This window comes from Pelecanus crispus, chromosome 16 (genome assembly GCF_030463565.1).
Source record: "Pelecanus crispus isolate bPelCri1 chromosome 16, bPelCri1.pri, whole genome shotgun sequence".
Lineage (NCBI taxonomy): Eukaryota > Metazoa > Chordata > Aves > Pelecaniformes > Pelecanidae > Pelecanus > Pelecanus crispus.
In genome coordinates, this window is record NC_134658.1 from 4,600,629 (window position 1) to 4,620,984 (window position 20,356).

The 20,356-nt window shown below is 46.4% G+C and overlaps 1 protein-coding gene across 3 annotated transcripts; it reads left to right on the plus strand.

Annotated features, from left to right (window-relative positions):
* Window positions 1–1,935: 1,935 nt before the first annotated feature.
* TRNAU1AP (tRNA selenocysteine 1 associated protein 1) lies at window positions 1,936–19,614 on the plus strand. 3 transcript variants are annotated; one of them, XR_012831666.1, is made up of 10 exons: window positions 5,217–5,287; window positions 5,401–5,498; window positions 6,292–6,391; window positions 8,976–9,028; window positions 10,352–10,483; window positions 13,695–13,814; window positions 15,274–15,436; window positions 16,186–16,219; window positions 17,529–17,695; window positions 17,958–17,996. XR_012831666.1 is itself a non-coding variant. In XM_075721908.1 (9 exons), exons 1-9 carry the CDS (start codon window positions 1,936–1,938, stop codon window positions 18,092–18,094), a joined length of 864 nt encoding a protein of 287 aa, XP_075578023.1. In that variant the 3' UTR covers window positions 18,095–19,614. The 3 variants fall into 3 exon arrangements, 2 of the variants coding, with proteins under 2 accessions (XP_075578023.1, XP_075578024.1); XM_075721908.1 differs by lacking the exons at window positions 5,217–5,287; window positions 17,529–17,695 and adding an exon at window positions 1,936–1,962 and having other exon boundaries at window positions 17,958–19,614; XM_075721909.1 differs by lacking the exon at window positions 17,529–17,695 and having other exon boundaries at window positions 17,958–19,614.
* The last annotated feature ends 742 nt before the right edge of the window (window positions 19,615–20,356 follow it).

Consider the following 20,356-nt stretch of genomic DNA (forward strand, 5'->3'; position numbering starts at 1 on the left):
TGCGATCAGCAGAGCAGCAACACCTCTGCTCGCCCAGACCCAGCAGCCAGAGAGGCAATAAATAGTGCGGAGGGTTTGGAGCATCCCTGTCATCATCAGCGGGATTTATGGCGTGCTGCGGCGACTGCACAACCACAGCCAGTGCTTCAGCAGCTCTGCCCCATGCCTGGCTTTCCATAAGAGGGTACAGGGCTCACACAGCAAAGCTCCTGTGACCAGAACCGCAGCGTTGGGCGATGCCGAAATACCAACCCGCTGACAAGCACGCAGCTCTCGGTGCTCCGGGTCCACTCGTCCCTGCTCCATCATAACTAGCAGTCTCATTTGCTCCAGGAACTGCCACCCTTGCTGTCGAGGGCCTGGGGGAGCAAACAGGAGAAAGGGGAGGGTTACACCGTACCCAATCCAACCCCACGTGTTGGGCTGACGACCCCAGAGACTGAATCTCCTGCCTGCCGAGTGAAGAGGCAGTGGTCTGGCCCCAGAGCCGGGGGCAGCCCCGGTTTGGCTGGGATTCGGAGCACAGCTTCTGCCCCGTCAGGTGGAGAGGAGCAGGGATTATGGCTGCTCACAAACCTCCTCACCCCAGTAAACCACGCTGAGCCTTTGGCCTTCTGCTGACGTTGCCAACAAGTGCCCGACTTCGTAAACCACGTGCCAGCACCGACAGCAGTGGTCCGAGTCGCACATTCACAACAGAGAGATGAAAAACTTCCACGCAGCTTATTTCAGCGCCTCCAACTCTTGCGAGAAAACCTTGAAGAGATGACCAAAGTGCTTTTAAAACACCTCAATAGTAGGAATGCTATCTCTTTGCTACACCAAATTATTTGGGATACACAATGAGTTTCCAAGATACTTACGCAGAGCACAGCACAGGCCTGTGTACTACTATATGAAGCAATTAATTCTTTTCTTCATTTGAAAGCCTCATGATTTTTGTAAGGCAACCCCATGATGCGTGGGGGCCTGGGTTGTCAGCTTGGAGTGCTAAAATGAATTCAACCCCCGTCTCAGACTTAAACACAAGGATCTTTTAATTAGGAAATTTGGGGTTTGTTGTATTTGTCTTCTCACACGTGAAACTTTGGAGTGTGCAACAGGCCTCATTTTCTTGCCCCATGAAAGGGGCTGGAAACTCACTGTCCCTTTTCAGAAAGCGCCGAGCTCCTCGGGCACGAAGCGACTCCAGGAGCAGAGGCGTGAATGGAGACCCCAGCGCTGGCCCCCGTGCCCCTCTCCAGGCCAGGCGCGCGGCCTGCCCGCTGGTTTTCCATCCACCTTCAGACACAGAGCTTCTCCTGGGGCCAACATGTCCTCCCTGCCCCACCACCCCCCCCGCCCCGCTGCTCCTGCCCCACGGGGACTCTCCTGTCCCCCACGCCGGTCCCCTCATGGCCTCACCCGGGCTTGACCTCCCTTCCCGGCCCGCCTTGCCTCATGATGCGTCCGCCCACCCTCCCCATCGCCCCTCAGCCCCTTCCTCCTCCTCCTCCTCACAGTCTCCAGCCCTGGGCCCCCCATCTCGCCCCCCTCCACCCCGGCTTACCCCTCACCTCATGCCTCCCCTCACGGCCCCACCTCCCCGCACCCCAAAACCTCCTCGAGGAGCCCCAACCCCAACCCTCTTCCCCCTCCTCGCCCCCGCCTCCATCTTGCGCACACCCCCCCCCCTCCGCCTCCGCCGCCGCCCCCCGCCCGGCCGCTGGCGCTCCTCCTGCCGGCAGGGGGCGCTGCCGCGGGCCGGGCCGCCCCTGGCGGCGGGGGCGCCGCTCTCTCCGCCCGCCGGGCGCCGCGGAGGAGGCGCGGGGCAGCGCGGCGGCGGAGCGGGCCGGGCTCGGCGTGAGGCGGCGCCGGCGGCGGCAGCGGCGGGGCCGAGCCGGGAGGCGAAAGCCGCGGCCCCGCTGAGCCCGCCCCGGGGCCTGCGGGAGCAGCATGGCCGCCAGCCTGTGGATGGGGGACGTGAGTGTCCGGCCGGGACCCGCGCGGGGCTTTGTGAGGCGGGCAGCGGGGCGGCCTGGCCGGCGGGAGGCGGGAGGGCAGCGGCCGGGGCGGCCGGCCCCGGGGCGGCGGCGGGCTGGGGCGCGCTGACTGACCGGCTGACACCCTCGCACCGGCTGACACTCTCACTGACACCGGCTGACTGACTGACACCCTCACACCGACTGACACCCTCACACCGGCTGACTGACTGACACCAGCTGACTGACTGACACCCTGACACCGGCTGACCGACTGACACCGGCTGACCGACTGACACTGGCTGACTGACTGACACCCTCACACCAGCTGACCGACTGACACCGGCTGACCGGCTGACCCCCTCACACCGGCTGACCCCCTCACACCGGCTGACTGACTGACACCCTCACACCAGCTGACCGACTGACACCGGCTGACTGGCTGACACCCTCACACCGGCTGACACCCTCACACCAGTTGACACCCTCACACCGGCTGACCCCCTCACACCGGCTGACTGACTGACACCCTCACACCAGCTGACACCCTCACACCAGCTGACTGACTGACACCAGCTGACTGACTGACACCCTCTCACCGACTGACACCCTCGCACCGACGCCCTCACGCACTGACACGGCCTGACGGACCCTCACAGGCTCTGACACACGCAAGAACTCCCGAGCTGGCTGACACTCTCTCACACACACACTGCTGTGCGCGCTGGCGGGCTCACGCAGGCTGACGCGCACACTTACACAGGCTGACACACAAACACGCACTCGGAGACGCCAACCCCGGCGCGGCGGGCATGGTGGTGGGCAGTTGCACACTCACAGACACAGTTAGACACGCACACCCCCCTCCCAGAGTGACCCTGGTTGCCTGCCCGCAGCTGGGGTCACAGACACACTCGTGGCACGCACACCAGTGTCCCGCGCTGCCTGTGCCCGCGCTGGTGGGCAGGCACGCTCGTGGGCACTGCTGGGCACTTACACGCTCACTTACACACTCACTAGCCTGTACGCTCGCATGCTTCTAGGGTTTATATGCTGGCTTATATGCTTACCTGCTTGTCGGCACTTACATGCTCGTGGTCATGTGCTCTAAGGCACTTACACGCTGACATTCGCACTGGTGCTGCTAGGCTCACACGCTTGTGCTCGCACTTGTAGGCACTTACGCTTACTTGCCCTCGCATGCTTGTATGCACCTATCCCAGAGCATTCCCTCACTACCTGCCCCACACACATGCACACCTTGGGGTGCGCTCGCACACTTATGAGGATTTGCACTCTCCTACATGCATACACACTCATAAGTACTTACACACCCCAGTATTTCCCTCGTTCCTGGCTGCATGTGTGCCTGGCAGCACGCTCACCCTCACAGGTGCTTCTTCACCTTAGGGCGTCTCTCGCTGCCGGCTCACGTGCACGCCATGGGCACACTCATGTAGTGATACGCACCCCACAGCGTCCCTTGTTGTCTGCCCTTGACACACACTGCATACACCCTCATACTCGTGCCCCTCTGTCCCTCACTGCCTGCCACCGTACGCACACACTTTCATACACACTCACGTATGCGTACTCACACCCAACCTATTGTAGTGCTTTGCCACCCACGTACGCGCCTGTATGTACATGCTCGTGTTGTATTGTAGTGTCTGCGCTGTCTGCCGCTTGTACACAGTCACGGATGCAATCGCACCGCTGTATCGTAGTAGCCTTGCTGCCTGCCACGTGCTCCTATACAGACACGCATACGCAGTTACACCACTGTATCGCAGTTTCCACCTTGCCTGTTACTTGCACGCACATCTTTCTCCAGCCTCTTTCTTACAGACTCGCACCAGCATGTTGCACAGCCCTGCTCGCACACGCGCCCTGTAGTCTTCCTCAGCCTCCCTCAGGTGTGTGTCACACCACCCAGCGCATCGCTGGCGATCCCACTGGCTGCTTCTCTCTTAGACACACGCTTCCACCCGGTTTGCCGTTGCATTGCACGCATACACTGACACGTCAGTGAGTCTTCCGCTGCCTGCCACTCAAACAAACACACCCTACAGAGTCCCTTTTCTTTTTACCCGCACAAGGAACTATCTACCACCTCTCCACCGTAAGGCCATCTTCTTTTTCAGTCACCTCTCTCACAAGCAGGCCGCTGCTCTTTGAAACACACACACACACACATCCAAGCAACAGTCACCTGTTGCCTTTATGAGTCTGGCTGTCCTGTACACACACACCACAGGATCTGCACGGCGTGTCTGTGCAGAGCAGTGCTGCCTCCTGCTTTTGGCATGTGTAACGGAGTCATTTCTGCTTTACGCTCGCACCTCTGCAGGGCATTTGCCACCTTTTGCACGTGTGAGTGCAGTATGGTTCCCCACTGTCAGATACCGCACAAGCCTGCACCTTCTGTCACGCACGCAAGTGACGGAGCCACCTGGTACCTGACAGACACACGAACGCGCTCGAGGGCTGTCAGCTACCACAAGGCCATCTGTCTTACTCACACAGGTACATATACTTATATATATGGAGCGATAGATGTTTCCCCCACACCCCAGCCTCGTGTTAGCTGTCACACGCAGTGCTCCCCATCAGTATGTTGCACAAAACCTGTATTTCAGTCAGTTCCCTCCTCCGCTTTCTCTTGCACAGAGAGGCATCCTTTTCCCTCAGCACCTTCATCATCTGTTTGGTCCAAATTGCAGTGCTGTTTCATACTTTGCAGTCACTTACGCCATACAGACACCTGCCCTCCAGCGTGTTTGCTCGCACAGTACCGCCACCCTGCATTTCACACACACTCTGACGTGCACAGTGCCACCCTCTCACCTATGACATGAACACGGTCAGTGCACCCACGTGCAGTACAAAGCGCAGACCTCCTGCGGGACGCGATTAGAGGTTTCCCCTCCAAGTGCTGCCCTGCGTACCTCCACCGTTATGCGAGGTGGACACGGCTCTGCAAACCCCTACCCCAGCTCGCTGGGGGCTGTGTTACCTGACGCATGCTGCCCGTTGGTCGTAGCACCCTGAGCTGTGCCGTGCCTCTGTACCGATAGCGCTGGCCCAACCTCCGTTTGCATACAGATAAGGAGCCTGCCATCTCCTGATCCCCTGCTCCGTGTAGTGAACGCTCAGTTTGTTGCTGTATGTTTCTGAGTGGCTTTTGTCCTTCTGTGAAAGCTCCCTGTTCTCTGAAATTCATGCTGTCTCTTGGGTTCCACTTTGCAGACTGTTGAGCCTGGTTCATGCATGCCTGCTGGTTTTGAGTGGCATCGACCCTCTTAAATGAGTCTTCTTTTTGAAGTGTAAGGGTAAAATACTTCTCAATAATGTTTTAACTGCTTAGGGTGACATTGACACATATATTCTCCTTTTTGTAGATGCCTTGGTCTAACTTTTTTTTTTTTTGCTTTTATAGCTGGAGCCATATATGGATGAAAACTTTGTTTCAAGAGCCTTTGCCACCATGGGAGAGCTCGTACTGAGTGTAAAAATCATTCGAAACAGGTTGACAGGGTAACTGTTTATGCTTGTTCTCAGTTTGTTCTACCAGTGCGTTTGGATTGAACCGGTTGCCCTCTGCCCATCACTGTGGTCCTGGCCACATCACAGTGACTTTCCCTTTGAGCTTTTCACCGTTGCTGCCAACAATATGGGTATATTGATGATAGCAATGGAGAGGACGATTGCTGGCTCTTCGACCTCCCCATCAACAAACCAAGGTTTGGCCCTCATCCTGCAGTGCTTCAGCCCTCGTTCAGGGCGGCATATGCATGCCATACGGTCCCTCTGGGAATTACACCTCCTGGGCTGAAGGCTTCAGTGACTAGGCTGTGTTTATCGTTGCACTAGTGCAGCCACGTGATGCTGGCAGAGGTGGGAAGTCTGACTTTAGAAGGAGCCGTGTGAGGACCCTTTGAGTTCATTTGGAATAAAATGAGTGACTTCGCACAACGAAGTAGTTTCACGTTCTCGTAAATGTTGGAATTTCAGTTTTCAATTGTTTAAACTTGGGTGGGAAAATTTATATAGTCAATGAAAGTAGGAAGTAAACTAATTGTGAGCAAAACTATTTTCTGTGTGCTTATGTTGACGGGACTTACTGGTAAGTAGGGGCTGTCACTTGAGAGCCGAGATTACTTTGCTAGCTTCTTTTTGGTAGCTAATGTTTATACTTTGAAACCGAAATTGTTCTAAGTACTGTAACTATAGCAAATTTCCTACCAGTTATCTAAAAATACAATATTCCTCCTTGAATGTGTTTTAAATCTGAAATCTTTCTCTCTCCTCTCCTGTGTCGTGCGTTCAGAATTCCAGCAGGCTATTGCTTTGTAGAATTTGCAGATCTAGCTACTGCAGAGAAATGTTTACACAAAATCAATGGAAAACCGCTTCCTGGTGCTACACCGGTAAGTAAATGAAATCAGCCGGTTGAGAACCAAAACTGGGAACGAATAGATGGTGTAGAATCTATATTTTGAATGATTCTAAATTCGTAGTTAGCAAACTGGGATTCTTCTTTTCTTTAGAGTTAAATTAATGAACGTAAAACTATTAATGTTCTTGCTCAGAAAATTGTTGGAAAAAATACTGATTTCTGTGTGAATGTCTGGATAAAATCCAGGTATAGAAATGTTGTATTTCTGAGCCTTTCTACTATTACCAAAGTTGGACTAATAAGACACCAGAGAAGAACAAAGAAAAAATAGATGGGGTATACCTAGCACAGTCCTTCTGTCTCTCTCCGTTTGTTGTTCTATATTAATTTGTTACAGCGTGTATGTTGTTATATATGTACAAGATGAACTTGCAAGTTCACATTGAGTTTTGAGTAACTTTGATTTGCAAGAGAAACATGACTTTTAAGCCTTGCATTGTTCTTGGCCCTTAGCAAACAAAAGTTATTCAAACCTATTTACAGTGGAGAAAGAGCTAGTCCATTGTATAATTGTAATACATAATAAACGTCTCGGATACTTAAAGGCTGGGTAGTTAGGAAGAAGAGGAGGAATAGTCAGAGAGGCTAATTTTAGGATGTTGACTCGAATGTGTAGTAGATTAAAATGGGATGGCTGACACAGCTGTCCGTTGTACCCACAGAAGTTGGCTGCAGTAGCTAGGATGACTGGTTCATAAAGCAGCTCTCGAATCACCTCAGTTACAGTGTGCTATAGCAAGGTACATCGATGCCTATTTCAGTGTAGTTAATACCCTGAGTAGGAAATGGGGAAGTTCAGGTGTTGTTCCTTGAACTATTTGGTCAACCTTCCTGACAGGATGGCGTCCCCTATTAACAGGGGTAGATGAGAGGCCTGGGGGTATCTGTTTCAGCTGTCCCGTTCAACGTGCCCTTACGCTGCAAACCAGAGCCCAAAGATTAGGGGAGGCTAATCTTCCTACGTACCTTCTGTAGTCACCAGAGAGAGAAAGAGAGCAGCTCTTGCAAGGAGTAATACAATAACTGAAGTTTGGTTTCGGAAATACCCGCCTTTATCCACAGTTTAATTCAAAATGTGGTGTTGTATAGAGGGATGATTTACATAACACATGGAGAGAATTACAGATGTCAGAGACCCAACGTAGGCAGCCTAAAGCAGTGCACTCAGCAGGCAACTGTCCAGCTTGTCTCTTGCATTTAGATACTTTTTCTCTTGTTTGCAGAAAACTGAACGTGGCTCACTCTTTTATTTATTTCTAAATAGTGAATCAGCCGAAGGAATAACAGAGCGCCATGGTGCTGTTGCTGTCTCTGTTTTACAGAATTAGTGTCCCCAGTTCCCATTTGCGTGGAAGTACTCTCAGGTCTCTCATTGATTTTAAACATAAAATATTGCGGTGAAGAGTGAAATCCAAAAAGAAGATGAAAGTGCTTCACAGTGGAATCTAAATTTTGTTTTAGCTTGTAAATGGTCCACAGAAAGAGTTGTGTACCGCTGTGCACCAGTGAATACAAGCATGCAAGGAACGTGATTATAGCCGAGAGATAAGTGTTTGCTCTGTTTCCCAAGAATTATTTACGCTGTCTTTGAGGGAAGAAAATACATGATACAAGGTGCAGGAGCACACTAGGCTCTCTGCTGTGCTAAACAAATGTCCTGATCTCTAGGTTATGGACTCACAGTAGGCTTGCTTGCTTTGGCCAAATTCCCCTTGAATTCTTGCTATGCCACTGTGTAGTGCAGGGGATATCTGCTTTGGAAGTCTGTTGCGAGATAGAAAAATGGTTTTGAAGCCCCTCAAGCTGACAAGGGAAACCAGCTTAGGTCTTCCACTCTCTGGGTGAGTTCTGACACCAGTGTTCTTGTAAAGGAGTGCAACGCTTTGCTTCTTCCTCTGTCAGACATGCTTCAGAAGGAAATAGCAATTGCCACTGCACTCTGCGGTGATCCTGCTTGGGTCATTGTGGGCCAAGCATCGTATAAGAATGCCCGTGGGATTGAGACCCTCAGGATTTTGAGACAGAAGACCCGCTGCTCCTTAGATCTTGGTCTAGACTTAAATGCATCCAGAGCAAAGTGTTTAGCCATCCTTCCAGACTTAGGGATTGATTCCATTTTCCAGTGTGGCAGATTCTGGTCTGCCAGTATTCTTGTAAATCACAAATGTCCAATGGTCTGTGCTGTCATTTCATTTTAAGACCTTAAAATTAGAAGTCATTTAATATTTGTCGTTAGTACCCCTGTCTTCCTTAAAGATGGAAAAGTTGGATGCCATGTAAGGTTCACCTCTCTTTCACTAGCTTTATATGTTGAAATAAAGATAGGCCAAACCTCTTGGTGCAGGTTCTTTGCTGATTTTCATTATTATAGCTGTACTGAAGTCAAATAAAATTGTTGTCCTTCATACCTTAACTGGCTGGCCTGATGGCATTGAGCATCTGTCAGCATTCAGAAAGTTGTGTAAAATAAGCTTACTGTATTTTTTCCTAATTGTTTGGATTCACATGAGAACATTCATTTGAATGTATATGGATTCATTTTTGCCTTGTTTCAGGCAAAGCGATTTAAATTGAATTATGCAACGTATGGAAAACAGCCCGATAACAGGTAAACACTCGATATTCAAATATTAGTTTTGCCTGATTAATGTCTCTTCATCAATTGCCCTGCAAAGAGTATTCAAAATATGTAAACCCACAAGTTCATCATTGTCAGATGAGACGTACAGCTAGCGAATTTGGATAAGGAGAGCATTCATGAGGTGCATACAACTAAAATTTGTACCATTTTGTCTACCAGTGCCAGATAACTAAATGCCACAATTAAAAATGTAGATTACATTAAACTGCCTTGGCACACGATGTAGCATGTTAGCACTTTCTGTGTATCCGAGGATGCATCCCATCATGATACTCTATAATGCCATGAGTGTGTTTATGCATTAAAGATAAATGCAGTGGTTTCACACCACCTGGCTTAACTGGCTGGAGTAGCGCAACAGTCAGCAAAGAGGGAGAAGGGTGCTCTGAATTGCCCTCTGGAGGAGCCCATCTTTCTCCGTTGACAGCGAGAGGTGCGTAAGGAGACAAACGGGCTGAATTAGGCTCCTAAGTTGGGTGTTGTGAGTACCTTTCATAATGCCTGCCCAGAAACTGCTTACGCAGTTGAAGCAATAATAACACAAGGAGGTGTTCAGGCAGGTGTGTATGAGGGTGAAAGCAACACAGTCCTGCAGTTTATTAGGGTAGTGTTAGTCATATCTTGGCAATTATATTTTTATTTTAGATTATTATTTATGAACCTTTTTATAAAAAAAAAACAAACCACAAAACAAAACACAAACCCCCTTTTTAGATTAGAATCAAGGCACGACAGATGGGTCCAAGAATGAGATTCACATCTGGTAACTAATTCGTATGGTTCCATTTGCTCTGGAAATACAGATGGATAACGTAGCTTAGACTGCCTGTTGGTTTTAGACTTTACCTTTTCTGTGGCACAGCAGATTTGTCAGGAGTGTCTTTTAAGATACTTAAACTTTTCTGGCATCAAAGTATCTTAATTCATATGTTATAATTTAAGACCAATATACTGGAAATAGCAAATCTAGAAATGAAACATTAATGTTTTCTTGCCACGTTAGAAATCCAGAGATATCCTGTTAGAACTAAAAAATGAAATTATCTTTAAATAAAAAGCAGTATTGAGTAGATTAGTTGTGCTGCTTGAATTAACTTGAAAAAGCAGCGTCAATAAAAATTTTAGTCACCTAAGCAACTTAACTTAGTGACTTTTTAAAGTATCCATTAAATGTTCCTTTAATATCACTTTTCTCTGAAGTCAAATGTTTAGGCTAAACATTAGCTGTCACTCAGCATGCCTCTTTTTTTGTATGATTGTACTTAAGAAATTTTCTTTTGATTTCTTTAGTCCAGAATATTCACTTTTTGTGGGAGACCTGACTCCTGATGTGGATGATGGCATGTTATATGAGTTTTTTGTTAAAGTTTATCCATCGTGTAGAGGTGGAAAAGTTGTTTTGGACCAGGCAGGAGTATCCAAGTAAGTAATGTTTTATTCATTCTTTTCTTTCACTTCACATACAGCAACAGGAAAGCTATAATGCAGCAAGGGAGACAGAATAGTTCTATCAACTTAGATTTTACTTATCTAAAAATATGATGTTCTTGGATATTCAGTCTACAGTACACTTGGGTTTTGATAGTCACCACAGCATATCAGCACTCCTCTGTCAGTATTATGCCCTTTATGTGTTGGCAATATGTTATTGCACTTCTGAAAATGCTGAAAAATGTCTAAGTAATCTTGAAACACTGTCTCCCTGGACTTTCAGATGGAATTGTGCTTTTAGAGTCTTTAGGCTGTTGAGTGTATATTCCTGTGAAAGCTTTACAGGTGTTTTTGTTTCCAATAGGGTAGGGCAAGCAAAGCTATGATTCATTGTCAAGTACTTAGTAGCCACCTTGTTCATCTTTACTGGAAATGTCTCACCAAAAACAGATGTCAAAAAGTCGGGTTTCTTAATTATTAAAACACCTTCGAAATAGCAGAAAATGAAACTATTTTCCTGGAAGAGGGACCAGTTGGTGAGCATCTTGTTTTCAAAACAGAACGTGGCTTCAGTGAAACACAATATTCTGATATAATACCTATAAGAATGTTGTGATAAGACTTAGGAAATGGCTGTAGATCTCCCCTCTTTCTCACATAAGCTTTCTCAGTCTTAGACATGTTGGTTTGAAGGAACCTGTGGAGGTCTCATGTCCAGCTTCCCACTCTGAACTGGACTGCTGCCAGCACTAGATGAGGTCAGCCATGAATTGTGTAGCCTGGAAAACCTCCCAGGATGGAGATAATACAACCTGTCTGGGCAGCCTGTTCCAGTGCTGCACTACCTCCCTAGTCATGAAGTTCTTCTTAATGTGCAATGTGAACCTCTTGCAGAGCTGCTCGGTAGTTCAGTAGCTCTCTGGCTGTTAAGTACTCATCCTGTTACTGCTGCCTCTGAGACCAACACTGCTGGGGTGGGCTCCGGGTGCCGCTGCCTCCTCAGAGGTGTAAACCCAGCAGTTCTTGTTTTGCTGCGCCTGCTTCGATCTCTGCCTACAAAATAGGTGTGGGGTAATGCAGGTTGGGCCATTAGTTGGGATTTGGGAACTGTTCCTAAGTGCAGACCTCAGGGAAAGGAAATCTGTGGTAGCCTGGGAAGCAGGAAAGGAGCAGGGGCTTGCTGGGAAGTCCGGCAAGTCCCAGTCCTGCAGCTGGGAAGAGCCCAGCTATCTATCTCCCCTAGCAGCGCCAGGCTGTTGCTGCCAGGGGCTTTGTCGTGACTTGTGCAGCTACTCCAAGCTGAGGCAACTGCAAGTGTTAGTGTGATGCGAGAGAGAGACTTGGGGCTTGTGGACATGCCGAGCGAAGCCCTGGCCCTTCCAGCCAGGGCAGGTAGACCAGGAAGGCCTCCTCCCAGCACCTCTTGTCCAGCCAAGAGAGGAGCTTGGAGCCTGACGCCATAGTGCTGTGCCTGCTTCTTTGCTTTGTGCTGAGGGTGCAGGCTGGGGGGCTTGTCCTAACTGCTGGGACAGGACGGAATGTCTGCCAGGGCGGTCCTGGCCAGGAAGAAATTATTTCTTGGTGGGTTTTCTTCTGTACTAAAATCTGGTTTAGCCATTGGTGTGAAAAACTGTCTGGAAAAGTTGGAAGAATCACTGTCTCCCTTGCTGCACCTAACATCTTTTCCTGTACCCTACATCCAACTCCTTATCTGTCTGTCTCAATTTTGGAACTGCCAATATTCCTGATTTCACTTACACACTCCCGGTCCCATCCGAAAGGCTGCGGGATTCTTTGTAGCAGCTTGGAAACTTACACACTTTTGTGTGCAAACACCTAAAATTGACTTAAACTGACTTAAAAGTTGACTTGCACTGGTTTCATTTGCTGCAGTCCTTTTGCAGAGGGCAAGTTAAACAGAATGTTTACCCATGTAGAGTTTTGCTCTTGCTTAATTATCCAGTTTGTATATAGATAAGCCTGAGCTTTGGTTTGCTCTTCTGTATGTGAGGAGTACGCATACATACATGCATATATGTATAAAAATACGTATTTGGACTTTTGTGTATAGCTTGCTATGCAAGATACTGCATTTTATGGGGCACCAACTGCTCTGTAATAGCTTCCAGCGTGGACCGACTATGAGTACTAGGTGATGCTGCTTTCAAAATAGTCTGTTACTTGGTGTTTAAGAGTTCCCACAGAATAGATAATATGCTGTAAATTTACACCCTTGCTTACGGCTCGTTCTTTTCCCCAGGTAGGCAAGCCCTTTCCCTCCCGAACTCCTTCCTTCGCCCAGTTGGATTCCTCTTTCCCTCCCACACCTAAGTCTTTGATCTTTCTGCTGCGTGAGGCAGCCCATCCCATCTTGGGATCCTGGCACTGCCCTCTTGGATGCTGTTGCATTGCTTCTGACTCACTACAGCATCAGAATCCCACGCAAAGGACCTTTGGGGCTGGTGGGGGAATTAATATTTTCTGGCTGGCTGGCGTACAGTACTGCTAGCACCGCAGCAAAGGATTGCCATGGAGTTGAGGGGTTGCTGGCTGCGTGCTATCCCCCTTCAAGCTGTGCTGTCCGAGCAGGCTTTAGCAACTTGACATTAAGAGCTCGTTTTCAGGTCCACTGTTGAGAATGCTGATGGGGCCGTGCCGTTGTTAGGAATGACAGAAAGCCTATTTGAATATTTTCCTGTTGAAAAAAGGACTTGATTGGGAAGTGTATCTCAGTCAATCCTACAGAAAAGCAAAGTTTTCCTTCACGGTGGGGCAGTTTTAGATATAAACGGTGCCTTATGTCTTGTCAATCCTGTGCTGACTTGCATCTGTTTAGATTATCTGTATCCTCCCAGTATAGATTTGAGGCTTTGCTACTGTCTGTTCCTGCATTTCGACATGTCTTGTGTCAGCTCACTTCCAATTCCCCAGAATCCACTGGCACAAGAATTACTTTACTTGTGTGAAGTCCTTGCAAGTGCTGCCAAAGCTTGGACGTACGGTTTCAAGTATTTCGCAAATGATGCAAAGGAACTGGAGGACGGAGTCGCTTAATCTCTACTAAAAGCAGGCACAGGCCTAGCAAAAGTGTCTCGTTGGCTGTGGTCTTTAAAATGAACTTTGACATCACTGTAAATATTAAAAAACAAGTGGCATGGCTTTTCTGGTTTTGTTTTATATGAGTTATTCTGTATCTCTGCAGAGGTTACGGGTTCGTGAAATTCACGGATGAACTGGAACAGAAAAGAGCGCTGACAGAGTGTCAAGGAGCTGTGGGGTTGGGCTCTAAACCTGTACGCTTGAGCGTGGCTATACCAAAAGCGTGAGTATAAGAGCAGCCAGGCGTTTGTATAAGAGCACCGTGATGTGAAATCACATGTATTTTTAAATGTCTTTTAGTGGTTTGGGTACATTTCCTGGATGTTTCCATCACAAAGTGAAGGAATGCCCACGAATATACTAAAGTAGCTGGAGTATCAGAACGCACAGGAATTCAAAAAAATGATAACATTAGGTCACGACTAAGCATTTTACACTGTTTTTGTTTGTATACATTATTAAATACACACACATGTACACACACTGTATTTAAATATGATTATTTTTAAAGTATATGTTCCTTTGCATTAAATTGAAATAGTCTAAATCTGCTTATTGATTTCTGGATAGCAAAGCTCAATTACCTTGCTAATTCTATTATAATGTCTACTAAATATAAGTCTTTTGGGGCAGGGATTAACTTTTTTTTCTGTGTTTGTTCAGAACCTGATACAATGAGATCCTGGTCTGACTTGGGGCTCGTAGCACTAGGGTAATACAAATAATAGTAATTGCTCCCTATTTGAATAATATTTAGATTTTCAGTGACCTCAGAAGTCTTGGGGGGATAAGGAAGAGAAAAGCAGAAACAGGGGGTGTATCATGGTGAGAAGATTGATGTTTTCCTCTTCCTACTTCTCACTAATTTCATCATTAGACATAGCTTTATGTGTGACATATTTTCATTTCCAAACAATATTTGTCATCTCATTATTCCAAATCTTGATAATCAGATGAGATTCCCAGTTCCTGGGGAATGCTGCCACTTCATGGCAAGGAATGGGAATTTTAGTCAGCTCACAGGCTATTTAAGTTTATTTTTTTAATTACTTGTAGTCCTTTTTACTTCATGAGCTCTTCCAACTCTGTGTATTGAAGACCACCCAGTTCAGTGGGAATGGGGCCAGCCAGTCGTTGGTTAGGCTTCTGTCTGATAGTGGCAGAAGGGAGAGGTTTTTGTCCATTCTTAGTAAAGGAAACCCCAGTTATTTTGCAAGGCTCTAAGTCTTTAATTCTTCATGTAAAGCAAGACTCAGTACCTTGTCTCAGGAAGCTGCAGGGTGCTTAACTTCATCTTATTTATCAGAAGGAAAAAGGGATCCAAGAATCTGGACCGTGGTTCAGGATTATTCTAAACTGAGACTCATAGTCCTGAACTCTTCCCTTCCCAAAGCCAGGAAGTGATACTGAATTACTCATAAAGAATGAAAGCAATGTTTATTAATGAAGATAAATATGAATACAGGAAAGGGCGTTAAATTTAAACCACTTCTTTCTTTCTGCAAATGTATGCAAATGATAAATAACTGCTGCAGTAAATAGTGACTGCATTTTAAAGACTGAAATTTGCATGTTAGACTAAGCCTTGTCTACATACCATATTGTATCTTAAGCTATTTCACTGCTTTTTTTCATAATTGTTCTGCATTATTTGCAACTTATTCCTGCTTTATTTTTTTAAGTAATCGTGTGAAACCAATGGAGTACAATCAGATGTACAACTATAATTATAACCAGTATTACCAACAATATCACAACTACTATGCCCAGTGGGGCTACGACCAGAACACAGGCAGTTACAGCTACAGCTATCCCCAGTACGGATACACGCAGAGCACAATGCAGGTAGGACAGCGCGACGGACTCGCTTTTCGGTGATCCGTCAGCACGGAAACGTGACATAGGTTACAAAACAACGATGGGCACATTTTGTATTCAACTCTGGGGTCTTAATCTAGCCGCTGGATGAGGAAGCAAAACTGTTCAGCAGAGCCTGGTGTGTACTGTTGCCTTGTGTGGGGGATATTGCTGGGACTGGAGGGGTAGAAAGGTCTGGAGGGCACAAAGGGTCTCTTAGTACAGCTGTCCTGGTAGAAGGGTTCTCTTGATACAGGCAGTTGGGCAGGCAGTGCTAAGACTTTTTTTCATTAAAAAATAATCCAGCCACCAAGCCAGGAAACATGAAATTAATGACTCTACCCATAATTGGTTTAGTGGTGGACTTGGTAGTGTTGGGTTAATGGTTGGACTGGATGAGCTTAAAGGTCTTTTCCAACCCAAACGATTCGATGATTCTAAGACTGCCTTCTGGGATCCTTCACAAGCCTTGTTTTAGAGGATAAAACAGATCAGGACAGCCACCCACTGCGCCACAGGGATTTGAAGAACTGCTGCCTGCGTTAGAAGTTTAGTGTGGGATCTCCCCCGTGGAGTGTGTTGAGAGTGGAACATGGGGCTTATGTGTGAAGAATTCTGTTGTAATCAGTCAGATATAAAAGTCAGTATATGACAGCAGTAATCAAGAGATGTTGTTCATAAAATAAAAGATACGTATCTGCTGTCCTAAGGTGGTGTTTTTTTTTTTTCCCTTGCAGACGTACGAAGAAGTTGGTGAGGATGCATTGGAAGGTACATTTCTTGAATTCAATATTGAAGTTTTCTGTTTGTTCCGCACTGATTAGAGATAGTCTTTCTCAAATTGGCCCTTAATTTCAATGTATAATATACCTTTATCTTGGAGTAAATCAGGTCTGAGAAAATTTGTGGGTCACTATCACCTAGCGCAATTGCATCTTATTTTACAGTTGCTGTTCCTAGTCTGAACCTTGTTGGGACTGAAACTAATTGACTTTGCTAGCATTGAGATTTTAATCTTCTATAGTACTCAAACTTTTATCCTTTTTTTAAGTATTTTTTTCTGGTATGCTACAAAAAAAATGTAGATATTCTGTTTTTCTGTAAAATCTTGGAATTTAGAGCCCAGGATGCTTCAGTCTGCTTTTAGTTTAAAAAAGAAATAATATCAGTTATCATGCTGATAAAATATTTGCTTTAGCAGTCATTGCTTGAAGTGGGCCACTAAACCATGCTGGGGTTTTAGATATGCATACAAGCAGTTTTCATTTATTGATGAAAGAAAAAAATCATTTTATACTAGCAGTTCCAAATTTCTGTCTTGAGTGGAATATGCACTGTGTAGTGTATTTTACTCTTCTCTTCAAAAAATTTAAAAATCACATGGTAACAGTAGAAAGCAGCTGGATCCTTTACAGGATCCATAGGTATCAGTAATGATGTCAATGAGAAACCCCTTAATGGCTTTTAAAAGCATTACCGGAGAGCTTTCCTTTCTCTGAAACTAACACACCAGTACTATAGTTAGAATATCTCTGGGGTGTCTTTTTCTTATTAATTAATATGTTGAAGCATGTAGGAAACTAAAATAATGTATTGCCAGTGTATCATTCCTTTTTCTTAATTCTGTTCTCCTGTGATGTGTTACGACACGACGTAGCTGACACCGAACGTATTTACTAGCATTTTATTCCTGACGTGTTTTGTAGCTTTTCCATTCAGTCGGCTAGTTGCTTTGCGCTCTGATAGTCGCTTACGAACCTATGTGATTGTGCTAGTCTGATAACCTGGGCTTCGGTGGCGGGTGGTGTTAGGTGAGCTTTGCATCCTACAAGTGGTTTGGGGAATACGACGAGTCGGTTTTTGTGAAATGTTAAGTGTGCATTGGTGGCAGCACAATTGTACCCGCTGGGTTGCTAACCAGCTCCAAAATGCTTTACAAACATTTCTTCCAACTGTAAAATAGGGGACATATTCGTACGTAATTCACTGGGTGTCGCTGGCGCTTCTTTGGTTACTAACTGTGAAATGCTTTGAGATGTTCGAGGCTTTGGCAGACGAGCTCTGGTGACTCTTGTTGCAGCAGCGTAAGACGCTACCGTCCCCAGCCATCCACTCTGACCCTGTAGTGGAGGGAGCAGAACGGAACGTGTGCCTGTGCCTCCGCTCCTCCACTTTGCAGTCCGGTGCCTTAGTGCCAACCCACCTTCTTTGGCAGTTTAAGTGGCTACCCTGGGCTGCGAGGTGCAGGTATGCGTTCTCTCTGTTGACTCTGCTGTGGGGGCAATCACCACTGGAAAGAGGGACATATTTGGATGTAGTTATTTCTTATCCCATTGCCGAAAGATTTACTAGGGCTAATCTAGTCAGGTTCCTGATTGGGCAAGCGCTGGGAATGTTTTGTGACTCCCCCCAGATTTGTTTTAATAAAACTAACATGTTTACGGGGTGCGGGTTTTTCCTAACACATTTGGCGTGTGACCTATTTGTCCGTCTGTCTTTCCTCCTTTAGATCCGACGCCTCAGTTGGACGTCCATGAAGCAAATAAACAGTTTATGGAACAGAGCGAAGAGCTCTACGATGCCTTGATGGACTGTCATTGGCAGCCTTTGGACACTGTCTCGTCAGAGATTCCAGCCGTGTTATAGCCTCGTTGCTGAGGCACTGTGTCTGTGTGACAAGCCCGCCAGAGCGCTCCGGACTGTTACGCTGCACCTGGATCCTGCAGTAGTGAGGGGTGGCCCTTTCTCCACCCAGGTCTGTTACTCGAAGTACAGGAGGGCCGTGGCCTTTCCTGTACAGAATGAGTATCGTAGGAGCATCATGGTAACTTTTATTCATGGTGAAAGTTAGAACTGCAACGGTTTTATTCCTTTTGTCTTGAAATGAACTCTTAATACTTCTTGGGAATTGTAATTTATAAACTTCCAACGAGATGGCACAGGGGAAAGACTCTACTCCAACGTACAATAAAAAAGTTGGTCTTTTAAGTAAAATCACCCTTTGCATTTTGGTTCCTGCCCATCTTTCTGTTTTGCTGCCCATTTAACTGTCTTCAGTCATTTGATCCAACTCTCGTTAAGGTGTTCTTTTAAAGAAATCATTGTTGGATACCACTAAAATGTCTCAAAAGCTGTCTAGTGAATGGGTAAGGTTGCTGTAACTTGAGGACGGGAAAGAACCATGTAGATGAAAGCTTATGTTCTGCTTAACCTAAGCTGTGATCTCGAGCTGGCATTTTTATAGCTCGCTGTTCTTAAGCAATCTACCTGAAGAGCATTTTGGAGAGTAAAGACAGAAGGGAGTGTTACAAAACTACTACAGACCGACGCCTTCTACTTGGTGGTCTCTCGCACGTTTGGCTTGCCTCTCCACCTGTGCATGAGGAAATAATTCCCCATCAGTCAAACCGTTTAAAACACTTTTACCAGCAACCTTGTTTAAATGTTACTTTGCTTATCATGCCTTCTTTCATTGTGGACACGCCTTGATGGTCTCATTAAGATGTTACGATTTCATAGCGTCTTCCACTGTCCTGTCAGAGTGAATATGATGAAATTGAAGATCTTGCAGCAAAAACGGGTCAGAGCAATCTAATCGATATATTGTGCAACAAATTGTTGCTAACCTGGAAAGCAGTTTTCTACTGGATGTTGTATAAGCTGGATGGACAAGCAATATATTTAAGCTAATATTATGTTGCATTAGAGGTGAAAGCAAAAAGAATAGCACTTATGTACATGTTATAAGCCCTTTTCAGGCTTTTGTGCCTTAAACTCTTTGCAAAACAGGAACAGATAAACTACCTGTAATAAATGTCTATCCAAGAAATAGTTTGGTAACTGAAATTGCTACTGCAAAGCATTTAGTTGCCTCCCTGCCCATGTTGATGCAGAGATTTGCCACAAAGTTTAAATACTTTCATAAAGCCTACTTCTACTACACCTTTGTTTGTGTCCATAATTACGATATATTTGTCAGTCTGTGGTCTTTTTATCAACTGCAATGGTAAACGCACTGCGAATATGAAGGGAATGGTGACACGTACTGGAGTTAGCGTATTTCTGAACAAGTGGAACTGGAGGACTACTGCACCCCTGCCTTCTCATCTGCTGTGATATTTTTTTCCTCCCGCTGCACATCTGACTCTGCTGCGGGCTGTTAAGTGTCCTAACCTTCAGTTACTCTGAATTTAAGGAAATGAATGTTCCCTGCGTGCGCTGGTAGTGTTTCAGAGGCGGCGGAGAGGTGGAAGAGAGCAGAGTGCTTTTTTTCTTCTGATGGAGCTGGTCAGCGGTGCTGAATGCTCAGACAATGCCCCTCTTCTTGAAAAGTGCCTGTTCAATAGAGTGGCACTTCAGAGGTGATGTAAAGAAGGGGTTTCTTTATGTTCTGCTGTTAAACGCTTTCTAGATCGTTCTGTTACTGTGCTGCAACAGTGCTGCCCTGTATGCCCTTCTCTTTTGGACCTGCCTTTCCCTATTCCCCCAATTTTTAGCTTTTATAATGCAGCCCTCCTAATTTGCTACGGGAGGTGACCTGAAGCCACGCTTACTTTATCGGTAGAAATTCATGCTGCTATTCTAAGGCTGGCCAGCATTGCTGTCCTGTGTAATATTTCCTAACGCGTGGATAAGCCGTATCCTTCTGTCTCTAAAGGCCAGTGGGACAGATTATCGCAGAGCAGCACCCCTCACAGACAGGAACCCTGTGGGAAAATCCTTTTGCTCTGTGCTTTTGTTTTTGTGGTGGAAAGAACGTCGGTAATGATTAGTCTGAGCCATCATAAGTGGCATCCCCTAGCTTCTAGGAGAGCTATGTATGTACAGACCCTTGGGCCCTTACGCAAAGAGCAATTTGGGAGTACGGAGGCCAGCAAAGATTACCCTCTGAAGCCTGTTTACGGGTGT

Bases quoted from the DNA above. Each gene is read 5' to 3' on its own strand.
- TRNAU1AP (XM_075721908.1), top strand. From the start codon at position 1,936: ATGGCCGCCAGCCTGTGGATGGGGGAC. The intron at 6,392-8,975 runs GTAAGTAAATGA...GCCTTGTTTCAG, and splicing joins CGCTTCCTGGTGCTACACCG to GCAAAGCGATTTAAATTGAA. The intron at 16,220-17,957 runs GTACATTTCTTG...TTCCTCCTTTAG, and splicing joins TGGTGAGGATGCATTGGAAG to ATCCGACGCCTCAGTTGGAC.